Raw genomic sequence first — 27,076 nt, 5'->3', positions numbered from 1 at the left:
AAATATGCCTATTGAAAAATCAATTTAAACAGCATAATCGAGACTGTTAAGCCTCTCTGGTTTCAGTACATTGTTAAAAACTTTGCTTCCATTTTAAAGCATGTTTTAAAACTGTTTTAAGCAAGAAACAAAATTAGGGAATTGGTTGCAGGCCTGTTCTGAAGCGCACCCAGTTCCAAGTTGTCTACATCGTGCCTTTCTCATTCCCCAAATGGCTTCTTGTTGAAACTCCTACCCTCGGTTACTCAAGCTGAGGAAGCTCCTTGCTCCTAGTATTCAAAAGTTGCAAAATGAGGTTGGAGAGACCTGGTCCAGTTGGGAGGCTAGCTAGTGAAGGTTCTTGTAGATTGCCGTTTCAATTTGTATCTAAATGCAAGAGGGAGCCACTGAAGGATTTTAAAGCAAAGGAGTGATGTGATCTGATTTACTGACATTCACTTCCACTGCTAATGTGGCGAGTGGACTGGAGGGGTTATGAACTGAGATTGCTACCAATTCGGTATCACAAACGAGTATTGTTATCAATGAAGATTCTTGATTGTAAAAAATGCCAGTTGATTGAAATATTTTTTTTTAACAACCAGTTAGTAGTTTGCAGGCTCCAGGAGGTAGAACCAGGCTTGGAAGGAAGTTTAACAGCCACCAAGTTCAGTGAGGTTGCCACTGCCAAACCCTGAACACAGCTTGACACCACTGCTGGTATCTGGCCACCAGAGCTAGAACCAACCCCGCCCTCATCCATCATGCCCCACCCCCATACAACATGTTGCTTGTCATCCACTCCACCCACTGAATTTTCTAGTCTACTTGTTAGGGTTATTGATTTCATTTGGATGCATCTGATTGACCAAGCCTAGGCCACATCCACATACTCTAGATGCAAAAAGGCTGAAAAAAGTTTTAGGTGGGTTCTGACTTGCATCAAGACTGATTGTTGGGAGAATATCCTAAATAAAGGCAGGTCTGCATGCTGGGAAGCTGGGGGAAGTCACACCCCGCCCTATACCAGCATGGAAAACAATGTGGTAGCTCACTGACACCCCCCCTTATTCCCTTTGCCATGTAGTTTTGAGGTCTCCCCCTCCATGCTTGATGCCCGCCCCCATAAAAGTAGTCTACTTCCCCATCCCTTCACTTTTTTCCTTAGCTCTGTGGCTTGCATTGCTTATGGAAAGTTAATAGATGCAATACAGAGGCTTGAAATACACGTGGGTGGTTCAACTTGGTCTTGTTTTTGCCATCACTGAGGAAATGTGCTGGCTTGGGCACTCTTCCAAGGAGGCTAAGACAACCCCACCAGATGAGCCTGGCCAAAAACAGGTACTTACTATCTCACAGTACCCTCACGACTCAATGTATCTTCCATGAGAATAAAATTATATGCATGACTGTCATCACTAGATTCGAGAGCTCATTCTTACCACCACTGCTTGGCCTTTTATGAAATTGTTACTCTTCTGCTCAGCACTACCAATCCCAACCTCCCACCAATCATGAGTAAAAGCCAAGTTTTCCTTGTCTATAAAAATCATAAAAAGGATGTGGCTGTTTACCCACCTATCTTACATCCAACTCTTTTTCCTCACCGGGTCTTATATTAATTTTTGCTCCAAAAGACGCACTAGAGCTGATTGTCCAGCTAGGTCTTATTTTTGGGGAAACACGGTAACGGGATTGAGACTGCCCAGGTTCTGATCTTGGCATTGCTACTTTAATAGCTAGCTGTGCGATTTAAGGTCAACAACTCCACATTATGATTGCTACAAGCTAAATGAGTATTTGTCAACTGCTTACTAAATGATACCTAAGTACAGACAAACCTCGTTTTGTGTTTTTGCAGATACTGTGTATTCGCCAATATTGACACAAGACCCACCACCAGCAAAAAGGACTTGAATGCTCAGATCATTAACTTTTTATCAATCAAGTATTTTAAAATTAAGGTTATGTAATTTTTAAAGGAAATGCTATTGCATACTTTATTGGCTATAGTATAAATGTAACTTATATGCACTGGGAAATAAAAATTCACGTGACGAACTTTACTGCGATGATCTGGAACCAAACCTGCACTATCTTAGGTATGTCTGCACTATAAAGCCCAGCAGGCCAACAGAATTAAATCACCTGCCTGTAGCAATTTCCCTAGAAGTGGCCATGAAAAATAACAGCAATTTGGAAGAAACAATATTGAGAACATGCATATCAGACACCATTAGGCCAAGTGTGAAGAATAATCTAATACAATGTCGTCCCCAAGTGGCGATGATCACTGCAATACCTAGTTACTCACTCCAGGAATGTATTTCTTTTTAAACCAGCACAAAGAATATACTCAGCTCAAGGGATACTGCACGAGGGACTAAAAACTATAAATGAACTCTATAAACAATGTTAAAATAAAACCTTCTTTGTAAACTGAGTTGTACCAGCCTTTTACTCTTTTCATTTGCGTTTATTTAACACAGTTCTCAAAACATTTGAGTGAAATTGGGTCTCCTCTGGTAAGCAAAGGACCTGAAAATAATATTTAAAAAATGAACAGGCAGTCTTCAGTTCACCCACAACACAGTAGTGTTCCCTTCTTTTTCCCCAAACTCTGAAGCACCCAGTCTTTTTTCAGTCTAAAAGCTAGAATGAGAGTACATTTATGGTGGAATGTAATGTCATTTGCTGATAACCAGTTGAAATACCATTATCCCCTTAAAACAGCTTTAAGAAATAGCCTTTTTAAGGCTTACATTGTATTAACTCGTCTTACTCCCTGCTATAATACAGATTACACAAAGGCTGACAAATCCACATTATAGAAGCATTAAGCATTTGCTGTATTGAAAGATCTTTAGTTCTAATACTAGCAGTACTGAGTTACAGAGCTTAATTTTTTAACACTTAATTGCAGGTATATTAAGTATGGTATGTTTCATGGACCGGAGGAAAACGGGCGTTTTTGTCTTGAATTTACTACTGACAACCTAATCTGAACAGTTCTGCTAACCACTGATGTTAGAAAGAAAAGTAAAAATCAAACTTTATTGTTGCTTTTTGCCATTTGGTAGCATTTTACACACAGGCTTCGATCTTCAGAATACCCTGGATTCAGTAGAAAAACCTTTTAAATGAAGTTTTGTACAATAGAAACTTCTCAGCAGTCAAAATTTAGACTGTAAAAAAATACATGCAAAACATACTTTTCTGAAAACACTTAACTTTGAACAAAGCACCGAACTACACAAATGCAGAATGAGAACAGCATTTCAACTCCACCGAAAGTAGTCATCATAAAAGGTGTAAAAGTCACCCAACTTCACTAGGCACTGTTCACTTTTTAAACAGGAGACAATAAAAAATATTGTCCACAAACAATATCCCAACTCTAGGGCAGGTTTCAGAAAGTCAACTTCATGCTTTAATAGCGACCTAGGAAGAAAAAAGTATATATATATATAAATATGCACCAATACTGAGAGAACCAATTTCAAGTATACTTTAATGGTGAGAATTTTAGATTGTTCTGCCATTAGGGAATTCCTATGTACCAGATTCACTTCTGTGAAAACAGAGGAAGACCTTCACGTAAGAGTTACACTAGAAATGAGAGAACGAAGTAAAATATAAATATTTGGGAAGTATAACTCAATCTAAGAGCTAAGGTTTTAAGTTACTTAGATGTTCCCAAGCTGTACAAAAATTGCAAGGACTCCTAAAAAAAAGCTACAAATGGTGACAACATACTATGCATTTACTATATTAATTAGCAACAAGAGTTAAGATTCCAAGGGTTGTTTTCATACACTTTCTGGAACCCTCCCTATACACAAAATGGGGATGGGGTGGGTGTGTTATAGATAAAACTACTTGAGAACCAACCCCTTTTCTGCCAAAGAAATAGTTACTCTGCTATGGTTTGGTAAGCGAGGGCAAGCCGTACTATTACAATATATAAACTAAATCACATTAAGACAACAACTTACGAGGTGAGTATGATCGAGATCTGGAACGTGATCTGTATCCTCCACGACTATAATAAGGAGAAGGTGACCGTCTTCTGTAAACAAATGTCAAGATCGTCTAAGGCTCCACAAATCACAATTAGACTAAATGACATATAAAGATTATACACAATCCCCTTTTCAGTTTCTAAAACTAGGAGGCCCTCACTGACCATCAAAAACTTTGCATTAGTCATGGGATTTCAAGGTCTGTTTCACAGAATGAAACACATTATCAGGCCCAGTACCAAATAACCAAACTATGAGGTTAAATACTCATTCCATCAATTGATCATCTAACCCATTTTAAATTCTATTAAAATATTAAAGAAAAAAATACTCTTTCCCAGTAATTCCAACCATACCCTCAAGAACACCCAAAACAAATCTCACTAGTGCATCAAAGTGGTTTCCTTTTGTCTAAGACCGACTGACTTGAGTGTTCATTGCTTATTCTGAGATGCTTATCAAAAAGCAAATTAAAAGTCCAAGAGGATAGCTATGAAGAATAGACTGAAAATACTATGGGTTCTTATCAATGACCTTAATTTGTAACATCATTATCTCATTAAAGTACAAAATGGTACCACTGACTAATTACCTAGTAAAAGCCCAATTAATTTCTGCAAAATCACAAATGGACCCATCATTGGGCTTTAGTTTTTTAATGCACTTTATGCAATCTATTTTTGTGCAATGCCACTTATAATTTATAAGCAAAATACCAGTCACGGAGTGTCTTTGTGTAAGCCACTCTACTGCTGTACAGATTTTAAACCCTCCCCTGGCACACCTGTAAATCTGATCCCTGTCTTGAGCAGCTCTCCAGCCTCCTCCTCCTCCACCTCCTCCTCTGTGAAGGCAGAAAAACATTCATTTTTATGAGTTTTTGAAAGAATATACAATTCATGCAGGAAAATAAAAACTCAGAGCAGAAATGAAAGCCAGTTTCTTTTAAGTAAAGTGATAAAGAGCTCCTTTCGTCACCCTTTTCACAAACTGGCAGAACTCTCTGGTGGCTAGAACAAATATCATTAACACAAACAACAATTCTAAGTAAATGCTCAATTAAAAATCAAATCTACAACCTTAACCTTCTTAGCCTCCACAAATCAATCCCCCAAGTGCCACTAAATGCAAAAGTGCTCTAAGCGGGTGCGGGGGAAGGTTTTCTGTCCACAATAAAATGGACAAAAATGTCAGGGGCACCACCCTTGACAACTCACACCCACAGATAGTAACACATCGACAACTGTCAACTTCTTAAAACATTACCAAATAGTGTGGAAAAGACAACAACATTCATACTACACCACACCAAAATAAGGTATCATGGATTCCTGCAGTCAATACTTATTACACAATTTACATTTTGATAAGTAAGGCAGGGTTCTAAATTACCTGCTGCTGCTAAAATAAACTTGTACTTCATTTTTATCTTTGAAAAATATCCTCCAAGACATCTTTTGTTTCTCCAAGTACGATGGACATTTCTCTACCACCCCCTAAAAATCTATCAGTATTTTGGTAATGAAAGAACTTACTGTTCTTATATTTATGGACTCTTAAGAACCAGTTTTCTCTAACTTCTAGTGTGCACGATACATTAGATAGACCAAAAATTGCTTCATGTAGCTTATTTTGCTTGAGGGAAAACAAAACAAAAAAACTTTTAAAAAGGGAAAAACTGAAGTATATGGTCTGTATCGTCTTTTGCTGTGTATAATGCGCACCCACGATTTTAGGCCAAACTTTCAGAGGAAAAATTTTTTTTAATTCAAATTTTTGTTTACATTTAGGTACTTGCTTTTTCTGTATTATAAAGGAATTTTAGCATTTATTTTTTAACATGGTGTAAAAAATTTCATATAACAAATCATTACAGGACACAAGAACAGATACACAGTACAAGATATTTTATGTACCGGTAATAAATGTACAATATTTACGCATCACAGAAGACCAACAAGCCTTCATCGTTCCAAGTTTGTCCTAAGATCAACAAAACCATTATCGTATTTCAGGGTATTATTTTGCATATGGATATCCTTATTGATTTCTAGAGTTTCACTTGACTCATAAACATAAATAAAAAAATTAAAAACATTTATATAGATATGGAATCGGTACTACCCATGTATAATGCACATCCTTATTTTTCCCTCACAGATTTGGGCCAAAAAGTACGCATTATAAATGGCAAAATACAGTAATTTTATTTCCACTGTTATGCTTAAAAACAGGTATTTTGGTTGGTTTACACTTGATGTTTAAAAAGAAATACATGTATTATGTTAAAGATACATAACCTTAAAATATGGTTTAAACCCTAACTCTAGATTTCTTAGTATAACATAAAATAATGCTTTTATTAAAGACTAAAGCAGGCGTAGTGCTGCTCAGTTATAGCTGATTCAGAAGAGGTGGTGCTTCCTTCAAACTTTTGGCACCATTTTATAACTTCGTATTACGGTTAACTTACCTGTATGATCTGCTATAGTAGTCCCGATCGTCATAGCCTCGATCATATCCTCTGTCATAGTAATCACGACGGCGTGAGCTGCCACTATGAATAATAACGTATCTTAATAAAACCTCAACTGGCTGTCTCTATCTTCCTAGACATGACTTTTGCTGTTAAAAACTGTTCAGATATTAACAGCAGAATGTTGCTATGAACATTTGATCTTAAGGGTAACACAAGCCACACAGCCTAGCTCTACGGACATGACTACGCAATTGCTTTATCTCTTATCCTAGGCAAAAAAAAAAAACAGATATACCAACTAACAACTCACAATTATTAACTCATAGGCCTCTTCTGATAATGTATCTAACAGAAAAGCCATGTCTATGAATTAACTGAAAAATGAGTATTACTCCCATTTGAATTCTGATAGTGGATCAACACTGCCTCCTTCCCCCCACCCCCGTAACAACGTACATATTTTTATAATCTTTTGATTAAGGAAGTACACATATTCTAACTTGCTATTAACTAAGTCAATTTGCCAATCCCCCACTTTCGCTAGAGGTAGTGAAACAAAATCATATGGAGAATATAGTTTTGAGTGAGAAAATATTCCGCCTATTAAAAAACATCATCATGTCAATTATGGTACACTTCTCTACCTTAAATAAGAACATTAAATTTAAAAATCAATTCAATTTAGAGCTTTCTGTCAATAATATACACTGGTAAGAATGATGACAAATGAAAAAAGTACCCTGTATCCGTTCAGTAAAAAAACTGGAGTCCTTGTTTTCCACTATGCTTAAGGAAACAAAAACTAAAAAATGCACTTGAGTATGATTTATACAAACTTGATTTTACCTATAATGCTTAAGTTTCCATTATGGGAACAATGATCTAACAAGGAACATTTAACTATCAAGCAGTCAAACAGCATTTCTTTATGATAAAGTGGGGTGGGATTTATGTAATGGTGTCAATCAGAAATTGTAGCACAATGTTTCCACCGAATGTATCATATTCAATAGTTTTAGCCAGTTAAGAAAAACAGGAAAAATGATTTATACTGTGGCAGGATTAGATGAAATGCCAAAGATCTCCCCCCAGTACATGTATTTCTGGGACAAGTGAACAAACTGAGCTGTCAAATTTTTACCTTGAAAATAAACTTACTAGGTAGGTCTCCCCATGTAAATTCCTGGTGTTGGGGTATGTGGTCTTTTTGTTATAGAGAAATCAACTCTGATTCTACGTCCATCAAGCTCCATTCCATTGGCACGCTCTTTTGCCTTCAAAAGATAATTAAGTTGTTACACACACACACACAATCTTGGACAAAGCCAAAACTCCTTTAATGTTGGCCAGAACGTAACATTGGCCTACAAGGTATTAACAGGCTGTTGTTTCCCCTATGAAGTGTTTCATTTGTAAAAACTAGTCATAAAACTCAGAAAAGTATTGAAAAAGCCACACAGGCCAATTTAACCCATGAAATACTTGAAGTAATTATGGTACCTAACTACAAATTTAGTGCTTCTAGCTCTAATATGCACTCTAAAGCAGTGCATATTTGCAAACTATGACCCATGAGCTAGAAATTTAAATGGCTAGGAAAATTCATAAATGAAAATTATATGAAGTTCAAATTTAGTGGCCACAAATAATGTTCTATTGGGACACAGCCCCACTGATTAATTTATATATTGTCTATGGCTGTTTTTTGCATTACAATGTCAGGGTTGAAAAGTTGTGATTGATACCCTATTGCTCCTAAGGCCCCAAATATTTACTGTCTAATTTTTTTAAAGAAAAGTTGATGGATCCCTGCTATGGAAGCAAAAAGGTGGAATGAAGACAGCTACATATAGTTCCTTCATCTAGTATATACAATTAACTGAGAGAGTACCCACTTCATAGCAAAACAAAAAATCCCATACCTAAGACTTAGTTGCAGTTTGTTCATAATTAAAAAATAATAAATAAATAACCCTCTACCCACCTAAGTAGAATATAAATTTCTAATTCCAATTATGCCATTTTCTACTTTGAAAGTTTAAACCTCAGAAGACAGTTTCTGACATGATGGATTCAGATGTAATATGCTCTTCTTCACAAAGCTAACTGTGGTCTTGTACCAAAAAGTTAGGGAAATCAGGCCTATGCTGTTTGTAATCTTGGGCAAATCCTATTTATACCTCTGAGCATAAATTATTACTTAATGAAGCTGGAATGACATCTTAAAGCATATTTTCAACTTCTCAGATCTCATAGTCATACATTATAATTACTTGGATCCAGCTTTCGATTTTTTTTTTAGATCAGGTTATTCTTACAGTTTTCAAAAATTACAATAATTTTCATAAAGAACTTTATTTTATCTAGAGCTGAGTTCCTAATCTCAACATTTATCTCGTCACTGTTTCCCAAGCTTTTCCTTATACTTCTCTTGGAAATGACTTCACCTATTATCATGAGTCCCAACCCAAATTTAAAAATATGACCCAGATTCATGCACTAAACTTTTAGTCTATATACTACACGTTGTTTACTTCCTACATTCTGCCTCAAGTCAATTAACATCTAAATATGAAATCACTTTGCCAATATACACACAAAACCAGTTCCTTTTTCCTGAGTTGTAACTTATTTTTCTCCATTCTAAAAAATTCCTCCAGTGTAAATACTGATTAAATAGTCTAAGAGTATCAACATTCTCATATTTTAGATACCTTTTATATAGATATGTACCACATTTGTAAACAGTCATGTATGATGTAGGGATTTACTTTAAAATAATGTGGTGGTGGTGGTGGTGGGTGGACTGAGTTGGAGGACAGCAGGCCACAAGTTGTTCAATACTGAAAAGTTTGGGGCGGGGGGGGGGGTGATAGAACCAATTATCATAAGTCATACTTTTCTGTTATTCTGTGTATCCTTGAAATTTTCCTCAGAAAGTTGAAAAAGAAGTTCAAAGTATTATTGACGCCAATCTGTTCCTAGAACGATGCATTTCCTTTAACTCAATCTACAGTTACATATCTATTTACAATGTAAAAACAGAAATTGTCTCTTCCCAAGTACTTGGTCATAGGTACCTGGAGTTTACAACAGGACTGGTATTTTACAAGGTACAGGTAGGCTTTTACTTACTTCCTTGGCATCATCTACATTTTCAAAATATACAAAGGCAAATCCTCTTGAACGCCTAGACTGCTGGTCATAGACAATAGACACATCAGCAATGGGGCCATATTTAGAGAACACTTCTCTTAGATCTCTTTCTGTAGTGTACAAGCTCAATCCAAATACTCCCAGACAACAATTTGGATCAGGATTTGCCTAGAAATAGAAGAATGGATTTGAAATTTAAAATGTCTCAATCAAAATTTTAAAACAAGGGAACCACACATCAATTAGCCAAAATGTCACTACCAATAAAAGTAGATAAACAGACTAAACACTTAAAATTAACACGTTACAGCAAGTGCTACTAGCATATTTAAGAATGGACAGAAAGGATTACTAAAATAACTTCAACCCAAGAATTAAGTGGAGGGAAATAGGAGCACATACTATTGAAAAGCAAACTGGCTTTTTCGCGGGAGATTTACAAGGGCGATTTGCCTGATGGATTCACCTTCTAGGAATTTATTCTAAGAAATGCCAGCAGATTCACAATATGTAGGCATAAGGATAATTATACTAGCATTATCTCTACAAACCAGAGAAATGAAATAAATGATAAAACTATTAAAAATGATCAATTAAGATATACCACCCACAAACTTTGTCTGAACTGCTAAAGATATAGAAGGGCGTGTTCACCTTGATTCCACTTTTAGAAACATACCATACACAAGTATTCACACACACACATGGATGAAACCAAAGATGTGCACGAAACTGTTTTAACAGGTATTAAGTGGCTTCCAATTGTAAGAAAAATGAGACACATACTGCTGCTATTCCAGTTGCTATAATGAATTTACCCAAAGTTTTCATTTATTCACTACATATCCCATTCTACTCAAAAACAAATTCATACACCCTACAAAACCACTCGGATTATACAATGAAATCACAATAGAAGTTACACTAAATGCCACCTCATTTGGAACCTTTTGTGAAAGACAAGAAAAGCCTTAATACCTGAAACTTGTTTACATACAAACAGGCAAGTCAGAAGTGTATTATGTAGAAGGTATTTTAAAAGAAACCCAGGAAACTTGAACAACACTAGTATAAAACATATATAGATGCTATATGATCTAATATACTACTATAAAACCAATGCACGATAGATTTTTTATTTGATAGGCTAAGTTATACCAATATGACAGTGTTTTACTTAAAATGTAACTGATAGCCCAAATGTAGACTATTACATGGGAGATACCTTAAAAGAAGACTATCTCAAAACACTAAAGCCCCAAGAGGTAACTCATGTATTCACTGCTAATGCTCCACTGTCAAAAATCAGTTCTAATTTCCAAAACACAAAACAAAGCAAAACAAAGAGATAGAAATGTATTAATAAAATGGCTTTAGACAGTCCACTGCTTCAAAAACAGTATTTTTCATCTTACCCGGTTCCCAACATGACGCCTGCGAGTAGACATGGGAGAATGACTGTGGCTATGACGTCTTCGATAATCTCTGCTGTAAGACCTGCTACGGGATCGTCTATGGGAGCGAGACCGAGATCTTGACCTTGTGTAATGCCTTCGAGAACTTCTTCTGGATCTAGACCTACAAAACAAAGGATTAAAGGTTATGACTAAATAGCTGACAAGATATAGCTTTCAATTCTCTTAATACTCTATTCTAAACTCCAGAAGACAGAACACAAGGCAGGCATACGTGGTACCAACTAAGTGGAATCAAGTTTTCTTCTGTATCAGTAGTCATAAGACCTAGCCGGACAATCAGCTCTAACGCGTCTTTTGGAGCAAAAATTAATGTAAGACCCAGTCTTGTATTATACTAAAATAAGACCGGGTGGTCTTACATTAATTTTTGCTCCAAAAGACGCGTTAGACCTGATCGTCCGGCTAGGTCTTATTTCTGGGGAAACATGGTAAAACCACTACGAGCTTGCACACATGAAACTAATATAAAATACTGAATATCAACTACTAGGTTGGTGCAAAAGTAACTGCAGTTTAAAAATAATTTTTTCAAAAACCCACTACTAGCTCCCTTCCAACATTTCTTAAAATAATGAAGAAATTAAATTAACACACTCAGTATCTTGAAAATCATAAAACATGCATTTCCTACTAGCTTGATTACTGCCTACCTTTCCCCATTAGAATACCACCCTGTGTTGTTTCCCCTATTATGACCATCATTCACGTAAGTGAGAATCACCACCACAGTAGTTTCCTCCAGCAGTGTTTTAAAATCAACATCTGTTATGTAAACCAGGCAGGACATGTAAGAAAAAAGGGGTGCTGTGTGTCGACAACAGGCATAAACTGGGGCTGTCCAGGGCAAACCAGGACATATAGCCTACTCTTGACCAACATTAGAAGTGCACTGCATTATTTTTGTTGTATACATACATGTTATAATACTACACTACAACTATTTATCAAGAATTGTAGTTATCGAAAGCCAATATTCTGGAGTATATTTGCCATATTAGTAAACAGTTTACTTAAACTCATAGTGGATCCTCACAACAATTCTAAAGAACTGGTACTATTACTAATTTGCCTTTATAGATAAGGAAGCTAAAGTGAAAAAAGGTTAAGTAATCTGCCCAAGTCAGAAAAAATAGAGGTAAGATTTGAAGCCTAACTCAAAAAGCCCAGGCTCTTAACCACTTAGTCTACGGTCTCCCAGAACTTAAAATTAAGTTCATTTTTAGTACCAATATTAAACAGGCCAACAAATGATCTAATCCTCTCTATCTTCCTAGTTTACAAACCACACACCAATTTCAAAGCCAAGAGTAACAGAAGAAAATCCCAAGACAGTCTTTCTTACCTAGATTCAGATCTGGACCTGGACTTTGATCTGGAACGCCTGGAATCTTCCTTGGAGCGAGACCTTGCAGGGGTATGCCTTGCAGATTTCCCAGATCCATGAGCACTTCCACTTCTGGAAGCAGAACGGGATTCCTACACGTAGATGTCAAAAGTTTAATTTGTATACTTTCTGGGCAACTTTAAAAACAAATAATCTGCTGTAAGATAAATGGTGAGGGAAAGCAATCCCCTTCCAAGATAAGAAAACATAGGTAAGGGCAGGAACTGAATTATACCTGGTATTCATAGTTACATTGCTCCAATCGACATAAGTCAATTAACTTGAACTTTCACCTTTTTTTGGAGCAGTGATAAGAGTTAACTGACCCCAGTCTCTTCAGAAAGGGGTGTCAAAGCCAAGCAGTTGAGGATCTGTCCAAGGACTGTTTTGGGAATGTGACTCCATAAAGACTAGGGTGAGAAAGAACCTTATTATTAACTATGACACCTATACTTTACACCTATTTCAAGTACATTGCCATCTATAAAACAAAAGCCTATGAAATCCATAAAACTTACTTTTAAAATGTTTTTGATCTATTAAGACCTCAACTTTTCAAATTGTATTGATTGTTCAGCAGTGGGAAGAGAGACAAGGATAACATATTCAAGTCCTAGAAAAAGGCAGAAACCTAGTAGTGGAAAGCAAGGACCAGCTTGAAGGACACTAGACCCTGTTTAAGACCCTATTTCATCTAACCATGGTGGGAGGCACCTAAGTAAACAAAGCAACTGGATGGAGCTACAGTAGAAAGGCAGTGAATTATGCAAAGGCAAGGAGAGCAGAGGGTGCCAGGGAGTTACAGCTTCCTCAACTAAATGGAGTTGAGCCAGGGCAAACTGGGGGAACTGAAAATAAGCTAAAAAAGTTATCTGAAGGACGTATTAAAACCAGAACAGATTAAAATTAAGGGCTCCTCATCTAGGCTCAGAAAGGGCGAGTTCAGGAACTACATGCAAAAACCAAAGTCTAGGTATACACTATACCCAGAGGTTTTCCAATCAAAACTAGGACTAGCCGATAGGTAAGTGGCACAAAAAAGATACCTAAAAAAAATAGTCATGGAATGGGTAAAACAGCTAACTAGGCATCTAATCAGTAGAAAAGGCATACACATGTAGTAAGTAAAGGAACCAGAAAAATGGTCTGCCAACGCACCAAAACTGGATAAAGAGAACACCCACTCAGTCTGACTGACAGCTAACTCAGGTATCATCAAGCAAAACCTTGATTACAGGTTATCCACGTTAGGCAAATTAAAAGGCATACTCTAGTGAGTGTTTACACCCAGAGTAGAGCAAAAATGGGCAGACGCAAAAGGAATCAACCTTACAAGTTACTATAGAAGAATCAATGTCGAAGCTGCTGGATAAGTTATCAGAGACTGCCTTGTGTGGTAGACCTTCAGAATTTTCTTGGCCAACGCAAAAGGAACCAACCTTACAATAAGTCACTGTAGGGATTAAGAATCAATGTTGACGCTGCTGGATAAAACTTATAGACACCTCCCTGTGTGGTAGACCTTTAGAATTTTCTGGCCATTCCTGAAAGGATAGAAGATATGTGATTATTTTAAATTATAGCCCAAAACATTTTAGAATATGTTCTGAGATTTACAGCATAATGGAGAAAATTAGGAAGTTCCTTTCTATGTCACCCAAGGGAGAAAAAAAAAAAAAGCATGAAACAAGTTAAAATTTGAAGATGAGAACAGGGAAGAGTTAACTCAGCCTGTAAAATGAGTTCTGGTGTCTAGGCCAAATACTACTTTAGAAACTTTCTAGCAAGATTTCAAAGTCATTATAAAACATGGTGTGATGTGATACGAAATGTGACACTTTCCACTCCTTCCCCCAAGAATGACTGTAAAGAGATTCAAAGAAAAAGATGGTACTTTTGATTATGAATGTAAAGGGCTGCCTTTAACACCAAGTAATAGTTAAAAAGACGTTCTGCAGCTTTGGGGACCCGAATTAACAATCCCTTGGCTTTCTGTGGCAAATAGTCTGAACACTGGGACATTAAAAGCACAATTCACCTCACTTCCCTCCTTGGACAAAGTAGTTCTCAAAACTGGGGCTATAGTTTCTACCACAGGCAAAAGCTAACCTAGAAGAGAATAATAGGGACCCAAAAATTACTAAATGCCTTTGTTTATTCCATTGCTAGAAAGATTATCTCATGTAACCGTAACAACCATGGAAACCAAAGAAAACAACTTGTGAGTTAAAAGATTACCAATAAAGTTATTGTAGTTAATAGAAACCAGTCAGTCTAGGGATCTGAGTATAAAGAGAGGATAGAAAGTCAAGCCTCTTGCTTCATTAAACAAAACAGCCTTATTTCAAGCAGAAATGTTTTACCAGTCTGTCCACTAAGAGACAGTACTTCTAAAATTGTAAGACTTTTCACTTAGGCTCTAAAACTAACTGGCTACATGCAGAGAGATCTTGTGAGCAATCCTTTTTAGACCAGGAATAGGGGGAAAATCAGAATGCAAAGATTTTCCCTTCTACACTGATATTTAGTTAGGCTAACACCTAAACAATGCCTCCACCTACTTTACTTGTCATGGATATTCTTATACATGATAAACCCATTTGTACTTATGTTGGCCATTAGCTGGTTAAGAAGTATATACAAGGAAATTGAACCTGTCTAGAAGAAGTGAGACCTAAAATTATTAGTTAAATCTAAAAGCATATGGTTAACTTTTAAACCTTAGTCCACAGGCAAATCTGTAAAACCCCCTGGGAAAGCCCCCTACACACAAGGAAAATTCAAAGTCCACTTTCAGGGGTGACAAAACTCTAAGTGTCAACATGTTAAAACCCTACCAAAAGAAGCACTACTCTGGACATCAATACCTCAAGGAAAAGGATCATGAACTTAAGATTAGCATGATTAAAGACAAAAATTCCCTGAAAACTGCTCAAGGAATTAAATTCTTATCGATTGGATCTTAGTCATATACTAATATATAACCAACAGAGAACACATCAGGAAAAACTCAGCCTTCCAACAAAATGCCTTAATCTCCATCTCCCTATTCTGAGAATGGCAGTATCTTAGAAATAACTGTTTGAAAAGAGATGATAGAAGTGGGAATAACCAACCGCTCAGCTTCTCCTGTATTATTTTAAAAAACTGGATGAAGTAAATCAAGATTTAGAACTGTGGCTCTTAAAGGTATGCAGTAAACCTATGCAGTATTTAAAAACACAAGTCCCAAAACTGGAGCTGATTTTACCATGTCTAGAGTTGAGTGTCTACATTTCTTAAAAGCAGCATATTTCCAATGCTATTTAAATCTCACTGATTTAGTCAATTTCTGAAGTTTTATGCATCCTACCTATCTGATTATTCTTGGCAAAGGCACCTTCCTGAAACATTGTTTCATTTCTATCATCTCTGCTCCACCTGCCCCTGGCATTAATCAGCCCTCCTGGGGCATGTACCTTATTGCCCATGACAAGAGGCCTGTCTCTCCCTTACCTGCTAAATGGTGGGTGCGTGGGTGGTGTCCCTTAGAAATGCTTTGGCCAAGGGGACAAAAACCCCAAATGGATGAGATGGTCCAATAGCATCAATGTTTATTTTTGCCTTACCCCTATCTACCTTAGGACACACAATCAAATCCCAAACTGCTTTCTTCCCCTTTGAAGGCTGAGAGGTCTTTCCTCTTTTGGACCCCCCAAGGACTTTTCAGGTCTCCTAATAAAAGAATCTGTGGGCTTGAACAGAACTATCCATTCACATCACTTTTACCCCAGGTCTCTGCCTAACCTGTAAGTAATTCAGAATGAAAAATTAACATTAATGTTGTTAGTTGCTACATGGCAAGAAATTTCAAAGTAGTAACTAGGGCAAAGGCTAGAAACTGTCCCCTATAACTGGAAAAAACTTTCTTCTGCTTGCAAGTTACAGAAATTATTATAATAAAAAGGTCAATTTCACACTGACAAGAGGCCCTACAACCTCAGAAAATGGATCGTTCTAGAAATGTTATTTAAGCCACTTTTTCCACTAGCTGTAAGATCTGACAACTCTCAGGAAATTTTTTACGTTGTCTTCATTTCAGGAAGAAGTGATAACCTCGGCTTTCCCAATAGGGCAAAAGACAGCTGTGGGTTGGCTACCACTAAAAGTATTACTTTGACATGTGTACTTATCCCATCCAACTGAAGGTAACATCATACCAACCATCTGACTCTCCTACTCAGCTAAAACAAAACACACAGAAAAGGAAACGACAGAACTTTTGGATTTATTCTCCCAATAAGTGGTGGGAGTAAGGAACCAGAATAAAGCTACTATATATACCTCTCACATCATTGTAATAGCTAAGTGTTAATAGCAGAAAATGAGAAAAAGAAATAAAGCACCTTTGACCTAGGTACCCTGTTGTTCACTTGTGTAACCCACCTTATTCTAAGGGAAGCCAGTATATTTTTAGCAGTAACCCTTGTCATTCAGCTAGAATAAGCATTAAACAGAAAAGAATTAAGAATCATCCTTGTGAATTTAGCACACACATGCATCTTAAAGTTAGGGCTTAAGTGGTCATAGCTTTCCACTATTGCCATCTGGAAAGAAATTAATATTTTAATTTAATGCCAAAAGTAACTATCCTGTTCAAGGCTTTCCTTGAATTTTGAGGGTTTGGTTCTATAACTATCCTGGTGACTTCCTTAGGAAAAATTGGAAAACATTTTATTATAAATTCTTCAATACTGAAAGATAGGGATGGGTCAGTGCATTTGTGTAAGTCCAGGGGGTGGGAGTTCCAACTTCCCTATCTTGCACAGACCATCAGTTCCAACTCTGGAAGTACTCACTCATGCCCCCCAGCACCAGCAGTTAGAAAGACAAAAAAATGTAGAGGGAACAACATGAAGCCAGTTACCCAAGCTGGAGAGCTCACTCCTGCCTAGTATTTGACTACAAAGGATTATTTCTTTTTAAAATCGCATTTCAATAATTTGTCTAAGAAGTTAAAATTAGAATTACCTAATTTAAACGTTTCCCCTGGAAGGCACTTCTTTACCCTGTATATATTTTCTTCTATTAAACAAATAATGCATGCATGTTTAGCAAAATATACAGGGACACATAAACAGACTAGTAATTACTTAGCGTAGTGCTTTCTGATTCCAGATTACTTCTTATCTTAACTTCATTTTTATTTCTTTTCTTCATTCTTCCGTTTCAAATTCTGACTTCTTTCATCTTCCCCACTTCACACAAATTGCTCAATATTCTACAAGTGGGACTTCTGGTCTGATAATTAGCATGCATTCTTTCTTTTATTTTTTCAAATTTCAGCTTCACTTATTCCTGAGCTTCAAATACTCATTTATAAAACTTGTCAAATGACGACTTCCGCATTTTCCTTCTTCAACATTAACCTTAATAGAAAAAGAACAGGATGAAGAATATTTTAAAACTCCAGGATAAAATCCAGTGCCAAAACTGAAACTAGAAAAAAAAATCCCTTGTTTTGTTGGGTTAAAAAAAAAACAAAAAAAACCCTACAATATGCAGCTCAAAAAACGGAAACTACATAGTTCCCTCTTGGTTCTAAAATATATATATATGGTAATCAATCTCATTTGTCTACTCCAAATAGTTTTATCATGCTTAAGTTGAATGTGAAGTGCTCACCTAACATTTTAAGACTATAATTACATTTTCACACTTATTGTATTCATCAGTAGAAAATATGTTAAGTGTCAAAAGCACATTTCTAGTCAAAAAATGACACGTTAATACAAAAATGCAAGAAAGGAAAGCACGGTCAATTCATTTGTACAATGCTGACAAGGCTCAGGGTTGAAGAGATTTACAAATTGTGACGTGTCTAGATAAGGTAAAGAAATGTATTTAATGTCACACATTTTTGTACTGTGTATCTAGAGTCCTGTAGAAAGATGTCAGGGAATCTGAAAATTTGGATGATACATAAGTGTTCAACCCACCCCTAGAGAAAGCTGCTCTAGTCAGATTTTATATTATGAATGGTCCAATTACTAAATTTAGAACTGAAACCATAAAAAGACAAAATCAAGTCAAACAACTATATGCAAGTAGCTATGAAGGAAAGCAGAACAAACTTGAATGCAACAGTGGTGTTCAAGTATTTTTTAGTAAACTTCCCCCCTCAATGAACAAATATTAAAATCTGCAGTCAAAGGAGATATTCAACTTTTAAAGGTGGCAATAATGGAAAAAAAATACAGCTCACCTCCTGAAATTACTAAAAAGACAACATCAATAAAGTATAAGTGTCTGTTGAACACACTAAACAAATACTGCCCTCGTTAAACATCCTCATTTTCCTGCATTTCACCATATGGTCTTTCATTTCACAGTCAACAATTTCCTCTCCTAGTTTTTATTCTTTCGGGGGGCGGGGGGTTAGATCCTTTCTTAAAAAATAAGGCTTTATGCCTATTGGGGCATAAAGACAGCAATGGCTATCATGGGAAGTGTGTGTTGTGATGTCTTTTGTAAGAAAGCAAGCATAACTTTCAGTATAGTTTTTAAGTCAATTATTTATACAGTAATTGGTTTTCTTTTAATATATCCATCACTAAAATGTAATGGGAAATGTTTGCTGGCAGCACAAATGTAATCGTGGAATCAGAATGCCCAAGCAGGTTTCCTCTTAGGGCCTCCTAAACATTATGTACAGATACAGAACTTAGATGCACAAGATACTGAAATGGAGGCCAAAGCTCTAGATATCACAACTTTTCAATATGGATGCCTTCCTGCTATGATTTCATTACCCCTTCTCAATCTTCTTCCTTTTGTATTTGAAGAAAATACAGTATTAGATAATGTAAATATCAGGTTTATTTAAACTCAGCTACTAAGTTCAAGTAGCCCCTTTATTAAAACCAGAAGACCAACTATTGGACTAATATTATTTGGTTAAGAGCTCCTACTTAGAAATAAGCAGAAACTAGTTCCATCAACAGTTTCTGTTAAAATGATTCTAGGGGTTACAACTGGAATTCATGTAACATTAAAAACGTGCAAACTCATTAGGTCAATTCCAAATTAATATTTTAAAAATTGGGAGGGAGCAAAGAATAACTCATTAATCCTATCATAAAGGCCAATACTCATTATCACTGTAAGGACTATTTTATCTTTTTCTGCAGCTATTGTACCGGAAGGTTGGGGTGCATAAAAAAAATTCAGACTGGGACTTACGCTCTGAAAAAACCATCACCTGACATGCCTATAGCCCATACTTTTGAGAACTCTTGCAACAGTACACTCACATTTACATTCATAAAACATTTAGTACTTTCCAGCAAAAGCAAGTTTAAGTATGTTTTTTGACTTAAAAGACTACCTTTAAATCCAGTATCTAAGCACAAAAATCAATTTAAAAAAGGGGCCTCATGCTATGCTATCATAATAGATCACCTATGTTGATATATATGTAACAATCTGAAAATAACCTCCAAAACCCAATTCAAAGCAAAGATTTTTGACAACTTGAAGACTCTTAATTTGCTGTAGTAAAGAACTTGTTTTAGGCTTGCAGCTTAATAACAAGACTGACCTAGTAAGAAACTAAAGCCCTCCAAAACTAAACTGGGCAAAACACTTAAAATTCCTAAGCATCACCACCCCATCACCGTACCTTGTGAGAAAACAATACATACAATTTAATGTGTAAAATTGATCGACATAAGATAATGCTAAGGCTCAAAAGATACATACATTACTGTAGCTCTGGCCTCTTGGGCAAAAAAGTGAAGTCAACTATGAAAGTATTAATATTTATCACTTAGGTTTGGGGTTTTATTGGAGCTAAAGAAGGGGGTAAGGCAAGGTTGTACAAGGGGGATTCCATTTTAATACATCTCTCACCATCTGAATTCCTCTTTAATCTTTTCACAAAACCAATAGTACTTACCTTATAATCACTTGGAATTTCAGTTTGAAAATGCCACCTTTTAGTTTCAGACAATCCACAGTATTAAAGCATTCTTAGTTAACAATCTGGTTTCTTCAAGAGACTCATACCTAACCTCTTAGTGATACAATGCAAACTATTTCCTCCCATGAACATCAACTCACTGCTTTATTAAAGGAATTTGGTGCAATGGCTAGAATTCTCTAGAAAGAAATAGACTAAGATGTTTCAGTTTTGAAAATTAGAATTTGGAGTTAGGGCTAAAAACAAAGAATACAAAAAGAATCCAAGATTAAGCAGAAGAAGAAAACTGCAGAATCTGAAAAGCAGTTTGATGGAACGGTATTCAGATGCTAACAATCTCTTACAGAAAACAAGAATAAAGATAATATACCTACATTGCAAACATTTCTACAAAAATTACTAATGTTCTACCAGTACTTTCTTAAACTGCTTGCTATTTTAACCTTGATAACGTGACAAATTAAAATCATCTGGTCCATACATTAGTGGTTCCTTATTTAGTTTCTGGATTCTCTAGATAGTCATTTGTAGGAGCTGAAGAAATTACAATCCCTAGAAGATAGAACATTAAGCCAGTGGAAGACCAGAAAAAACAAACCTTACATAACCTAAACCCTGTGACCACAGTTGGGCCCTCAAGATTTATTTTCCCTAATATTACCAACTCTTTACCACATAATTCTTCCAAATTGTGACATAACTGCTAAGTGTCTCTCTCCACAAAGGTGCAAAAAATGTTTATGAGCAATTTTTGTAAATTACTGGAAGCACCTTGAATTTGTAGATGAACATTTTACTTTTTATGGATTTGGGCAGATCAGGGAAGTCAACTCTATAATTAGACACTTTAATTGTAAATCAACTTTGACACAAAAATCCTACAGATAAAAGGTAAAAGGCTTTGACATACAACTAAGTATGACATAAACCACAAAATTTCAAGAACACACCCTACTTATGCATTTAAAACCAGCCAAGGGGACACGCTAAACCAGTTCTAAGAGTGACCAAAATGAGGATAACTTAATTTATTGCCCACACACAACCACTGTTTAGGAAGGAACAACTTCCAACCTCTAAAGGATTAGAAAAAAAGTCACAGTGGGTGTGTGTCCGTCAGGATTATTAAAGATTTAGATAAATGAGGGGGAGATTACAGTTGAACTGATTAGATTTCTATTAGTGACATGTGAACAGTTTGGAATGTTTGAGAGCCTCAAGTGGAATAAAAGTTAATTTTTCAGGCCCCAGGAAGGCTACAAGGCTACAGTTGCATTCAGGGCAACATTACTGCCCTGAATGCAACTTTTTCAGCTTTCAGGCACTTCCAAAAGGAAATTTTTAGCCAATCAGGCCTGACCGTTCTACCTAGCTCTTTTTATGGCATTTTATTTTAATTTTTCCATTGACCTTTATGGTTTGCCAAGCATTCTTTTTAACCCATCACGTGTTTTAGGTCTATCCTAACAACTTCAGGTTCCAAAAGGCTAGTTTGAAAGCAATCAACATACAAAACAAACACCAAACCAAATGGAAGCACCCCACAACTTCAGGTTAGAAAATCTCTTCCAGGAAGTCAAGACTCTTAGATAAGAAAAAATTATTAGTTTCTAATATGTAGTTTTAAGTTACTCTGTAGTTCTCTCTCACTCTGTAATAATTTAGTTGATAGCTATTATATGTAGCAGCATTGTGAAAAACACTGGGATGTATATACCCTACTAGAAGAAAATACAACCACTTCAAAAGCTTTTAATGGTTTGACATCTCTTGAGCTGCCTCAAACCAGGACCTAATTCCTACATTGTTTCCTCCCTTAATGTAAAATATACTAATTTATTTTCCTTTGGGCAATTTTTCATCTCCACAAGCGCACCGACACAAATAACTTACTCGGGTATATTCAATAGAGAGCGCCGCTAATCATAAGCCAGTCATTTTGCAGTCCCTAAATAGTGCAAAAGTACCCAATAATTTTATTTAATAACTGAGGACTTAAAATTGTTTTCCATTACCGGTCCAACCACCAGTGACTAGTTTCCACAGTATATTCAACTGGTAGAAACTATTAATAGAAGTCAGAGCCGTAACAATTTGTGAGCCCAATCCAAACTTTCTTACCGTAACATAGCCAAGAGCTTAAAAAAATAATCGCACATTGGTGACATTATAATCGTCTTAAGGGAAAAAACGTAAAAAGGCAGTATTTATCTGAATATGTAAAGGCGAGGCTTGATTAGTTCAAACCAAATTAAACATATTTGGCTCCAAAGTTAGAATAAGTTCATTAATGTACGAAGAGGTAAGACAGTTTACTTTTAAACCGCCCCCAAATCTGTTTCACACGCGTTTGCTAAGGTATTTGGATATATTTACCTATTATTGAGACTTAAAAAGAAAAACCTAACAAACTGTAAAAAAAATCCAACTTATTCCGATCAAGTTCTACGGTGCTTTTTATCACCCTAACAAATTCTCCTTAACCTTCAAATATCTAAGACTTGGGGGCAAGCCTTATACTGTGGCATCTTCAGTAGAACCCCCCACTCCGCAACCAAGCTTTACATCACGCTGGGAACTTTTATTCCTAAAATTTAATTAACCCTCACCGAACTCCTCAATCTGGGAGATAGAGACTTAAAAATACGGAAAAGCACTAGTTGTGGTCCACAGAATCAGAATACCTCAAAACAAAGGAAATAACGGCGCTATAAATCGTTGCCCGCCAATTTCTCCTACACAATCCAGTGGAAAAGTATCTACTCCATAAAATGATTAAAATGGAGACCTCGCGGTCCATTTTATTTGGGTACTATTTGGTTTGAAAGCCCTTTCAGTATCAAAGAAAAGCACTCGACTTAGGCCTAACATAAAGCCCACGCACAATCCCCTCATACTAACGGGCCTAGAATTTAGTCGGCCTCAGTTAAGTTTTCCCCAGCCTAAAAGTCCCAAGAACACACTAGATTTCATCCTTTAGGGGCCCACAGGACGACCCTTTCCTAACCTAAACATCGGGTAAAAGGCCCCAAACAACGTAGCCTGTTTTTTCCGCACCCGCCCCACGCGGCCTTGCGAGGCGCGGCCTGGCCTGCGTCGGCGCGCGGCTCCGCCGCCATTTTGTGCCTCTGGCAGCGCGCCCAGCCCGCCAGCCCAAGATGGCTGCGGCGAGCCTTCGCAGGAGAGCAACGGCGAAATAAGATCCGCTCCCCTCCCCCAACACCGAGGGGACGCAGCGGCCATCTTTAATCCCCCCTATAACGGAAAAAACCGCCGACTTGGGTACACGGCCACATAAACCTACCTGTGGTCTCCTTCACGGCTAAAAACACTATCCACAAAGGCTTTTAAAAACCGACTCCCATCCTCCCGGCCTCAGACTTCTCAGTCTAAATCGCCCGTCTCCCGGTCCGAGGCCGACGGGCCTAGAAAGAGACGCAAGAAGCTGGGACCACACAGCTGCCCCCTGCACCACCTCTACGTACCCGCTCGCCGTAGTTCTGCTCGCCGCTGTCGCTCATGACTCGTAGCTGCTGCCGCCGCTCAGCTCGACGTGCTTCAATCGAAGCTGCCAACCTCTTGCTTTCTTTACAGAGGTTCCGCCGCAGCCACCCAGAACACACTGGTTTCCAACCCGCTGGTAACCGAACTGCTCCGCACCGCCTCAACACGGGCTCTAACGCTCCCGGACGTGACGTGGCATCCTTAAGCCGGCTCCGCCCCCTCCCAGAACGCGCGCTTTCTTGGCTCCGCCCCTCAGCCCTCGGCTTTCCCTTTCCAGCAGTGGCGCGTTGAGAACTGGATGTGACGTAAGGCCCCGCGCTTCGCGCGGCCTCACCCACATCTGGATCTCTGTGAAGCGGAAAAGTGACCTGGTGGGTTGGCCTGTGGGGTGGTTGAGGTGGGGTGCAATGATAGCGCCGCGGGGTGCAGTGATGTCACTGGTCATGCCTGATTCCCTTGTGGAGCTTTCCTGGGAAACTGTCGTGGGCAGGGGAAAGGGGGGGAAAGAGATGCCCTCAGTTTCTCCCATCTTTTTTCCGCTTTATTTCTGTCTTTTTTTGCGCGTTTTGGTTGGAGAGGAACGATATCCATGTGCTGGGTTCTATGCTTTACATTTATTTAGAATAGTTATAGATCTTTTCTTCTTGAATAAACCTTCATTTGAGCACCTATTAAATAGCAAAGCACTTGACCGATCTTGATGCACTGAAGTTACACATAATCTCTGTTCACAATCTCTATTCTAAATACACAGTTGTAAACTTGATTTTAAGTGCTATAGGCATGCACATCTATAGTGATGTCACAAGGAGGGAAGATTAATTCTGCCATCAAACAACAGCATGGTATACAATAGTCTCCCTTTATCTGTGGTTTCGCTTTCCACGGTTTCAGTTAATGATCAACTGTAGACTGAAAATATTAAATGGAAAACTCCAGAAATAAACAACTCATAATTTTAAATTGTGCACCCTTCTGAGTAGTGTGAAGATCTGCCATCCTGCTCTATCCAGCCTGGGATGTGAATCATCTCTTTGTCTAGGGCTCCCCGCTGGTTGGTGACTTAGCCATCCCGGCTATTAGATCAACTGTCTTGGTGTCTTAGTGCCCCTGCAGTGGAAAGAGCTCAAATTTGGAAGTCGAAACCTCTCTGCACCTGTTGTTTCCCTTCTAGTAACTGGCTGGGAAACTGGCTGGTGAGGTACTTTGGTAGCGGTAAAAATCCGTTTGGCTTTCAAAAAGAGCTTTTTGAAATGTAATTCATATACCATGCAATACTCCCATTTAAAGTGTGCAATTCAAATGGTTTCTATTATATACACAGAATTGTGCAACCATCACCACAATTTTAGAACAGTTTCATTACCCCCCAAAAGAAACCTGAACTCATTAACGGTCATTGCCCATCTCCCTCTCCACCCCACCAGCTCTAAGAAATCTCACATCTATTTTGTCTCTATAGTTTTGCCTGTTCTGGACATTTCATACAAATGGAATCACATAATACGTAGTCCTTTGTGACTGGTTTCTTTAACTTGGCATAACATTTTCAAGGTTCATCCATGTTGTAGTATGTATTAGTATTTCATTCCTTTTCATTGCTGGCTAATATTCCATTGTATAGATGTATCACATTTTAGTTATTTGTCAGTTGACAGAGTTTTGAGTGGTTTCCATTTTTGAGTGGTTTCCATGTTTATAATTTTAACTAATATAAACAATGCTGCTATGAACTTTCATGTACAAGTTTTTGTATGAACATACATTTTCAGTTTGTTTGGAAATATACCTAGAACTGGAATAGCTGGGTTGTATGATAACATTTTGTTTAACATTTTGAGGAACTGCCATTTAATTCTAGATACCCTAGTGGGAGTGAAGTGGTATCTTATTGTGGTTTTAATTTGTATTTCCCTAATAATCTTTGTGTGTAGGGGGGGGTGGGTGGCCATTTTAGATCTTCTTCGGAGAAATGTTTATTCAGATACCTGGCCCATTTTTTAGTCGGGTTATTAATCTTTTTATTATTGAGTTGTACGAATTGACAATTTGATTGTTGCTGGACTTAAAATAGTCATCTGGAAAAGTATCGGTATTTAAGGTACTTGAGATCCAGAGATTTGGTGATGACTCAAGATGTTTTACATATTACTCAGAGGCAACCTTGTCTGCTTTCATGGTTTCAGTCAGGGACTTACATATTTATGGTTTCCAAATTGATAGTTACAGCACTGAACGTCATCCTTAGTTCCCTGCTTAAATTTCAGCAGCCTACTGGAATATGTACCTGGATATTTTAGAGGCTTATAAAAACGAACATGTCCAAAATTAAAATTAAAATAATCATTTTAATAATCTACCTCTCCTCTGCCCCCTAAATGTCTCTGCTAAAACTTTTTCTCTTCCCCGCCTCATCAATTCTACTTCCTGTATATTAAAAAAATATATATATGTTTTCCTCTCTATCTCCTACCCCACCACCCTCATCACCATTTATCAGGGCCCCATCAATTCACTTATCTGGAGAATTGGAAAGTATCTTAGAAACTAAATTAGTGTTTGTGGAGTTTCTGTAGCTTTAAGCACTTTATTTTGAGTTATAATATGAGGAAATAGGGTTACATGAAGAATTATTACCTTGGAGCTGGAGTCATAGTTCACAAAGATGAAATGGGGTAGGGTGTACCTGAGGAAAAATTTTAGCATGGTTTTCCCCAATAATTGTGTTTTGAACTTTGCAATGATTCCTTGTTCTTTTGTGCATTTATTAATTTCAAATCATTATATTGGCCAAACTGTACCATTTCTAAACTTTCTTGTATCCTCCCTGGAAAGAAGAGATTAAATTAATTTTTTTCCTTTTTAACACCTAAATACTTTTCAATGTGATGTAATTTAAAAATTAAGTCAGGAGGCAAATATTAATTGTAAAATCTATGTGATTTTTGGTGTTCACCTTACAATATGGGTGTTCATTGTACAATTCTCTCCATTATGTTTGAACATTTTTATAATAAAATGTTGAGAGAAAAGAACCTAAGTCAGGTCATGGTACCACATGCTTTTTAACTATCAGTGGCTTCTCGTAAGTCCAAAAACCTTAATAACAATCTG

At 37.2% G+C, this 27,076-nt stretch overlaps 1 protein-coding gene and 1 long non-coding RNA gene across 7 annotated transcripts in view; one reads left to right on the top strand and one right to left on the bottom strand.

Annotated features, from left to right (window-relative positions):
* LOC117034205 (uncharacterized) overlaps nt 1-2,295 on the top strand; it is a 60,935-nt gene extending 58,640 nt beyond the window's left edge. For both annotated transcript variants that reach the window (XR_004425030.1, XR_004425028.1), the window contains exon 4: nt 1,841-2,295. This is a non-coding gene — a long non-coding RNA (uncharacterized LOC117034205). The remainder of the gene's footprint in view (nt 1-1,840) is intronic.
* Nucleotides 2,296-2,440: 145 nt separating this feature from the next.
* On the bottom strand, nt 2,441-24,305 carry TRA2B (transformer 2 beta homolog). 5 transcript variants are annotated; one of them, XM_033126928.1, is made up of 9 exons: nt 23,944-24,305; nt 12,457-12,590; nt 11,052-11,214; nt 9,616-9,804; nt 7,639-7,754; nt 6,475-6,558; nt 4,786-4,845; nt 3,975-4,048; nt 2,441-3,420 (listed from the first exon to the last, which is right to left on the bottom strand). In XM_033126928.1, exons 1-9 carry the CDS (start codon nt 23,977-23,979, stop codon nt 3,410-3,412), a joined length of 867 nt encoding a protein of 288 aa, XP_032982819.1. In that variant the 5' UTR covers nt 23,980-24,305; the 3' UTR covers nt 2,441-3,409. The 5 variants fall into 5 exon arrangements, with proteins under 5 accessions (XP_032982819.1, XP_032982829.1, XP_032982836.1 ...); XM_033126938.1 differs by lacking the exon at nt 23,944-24,305 and adding an exon at nt 17,631-17,806 and having other exon boundaries at nt 2,586-3,420; XM_033126945.1 differs by lacking the exon at nt 23,944-24,305 and adding an exon at nt 17,509-17,527 and having other exon boundaries at nt 2,586-3,420.
* Nucleotides 24,306-27,076: the final 2,771 nt, after the last annotated feature.

Source organism: Rhinolophus ferrumequinum, chromosome 2, assembly GCF_004115265.2.
Source record: "Rhinolophus ferrumequinum isolate MPI-CBG mRhiFer1 chromosome 2, mRhiFer1_v1.p, whole genome shotgun sequence".
Classification (NCBI taxonomy): domain Eukaryota; kingdom Metazoa; phylum Chordata; class Mammalia; order Chiroptera; family Rhinolophidae; genus Rhinolophus; species Rhinolophus ferrumequinum.
Note: the sequence above shows the minus strand (reverse complement) of the source record. Positions and strands in the feature narration are given on the sequence as shown.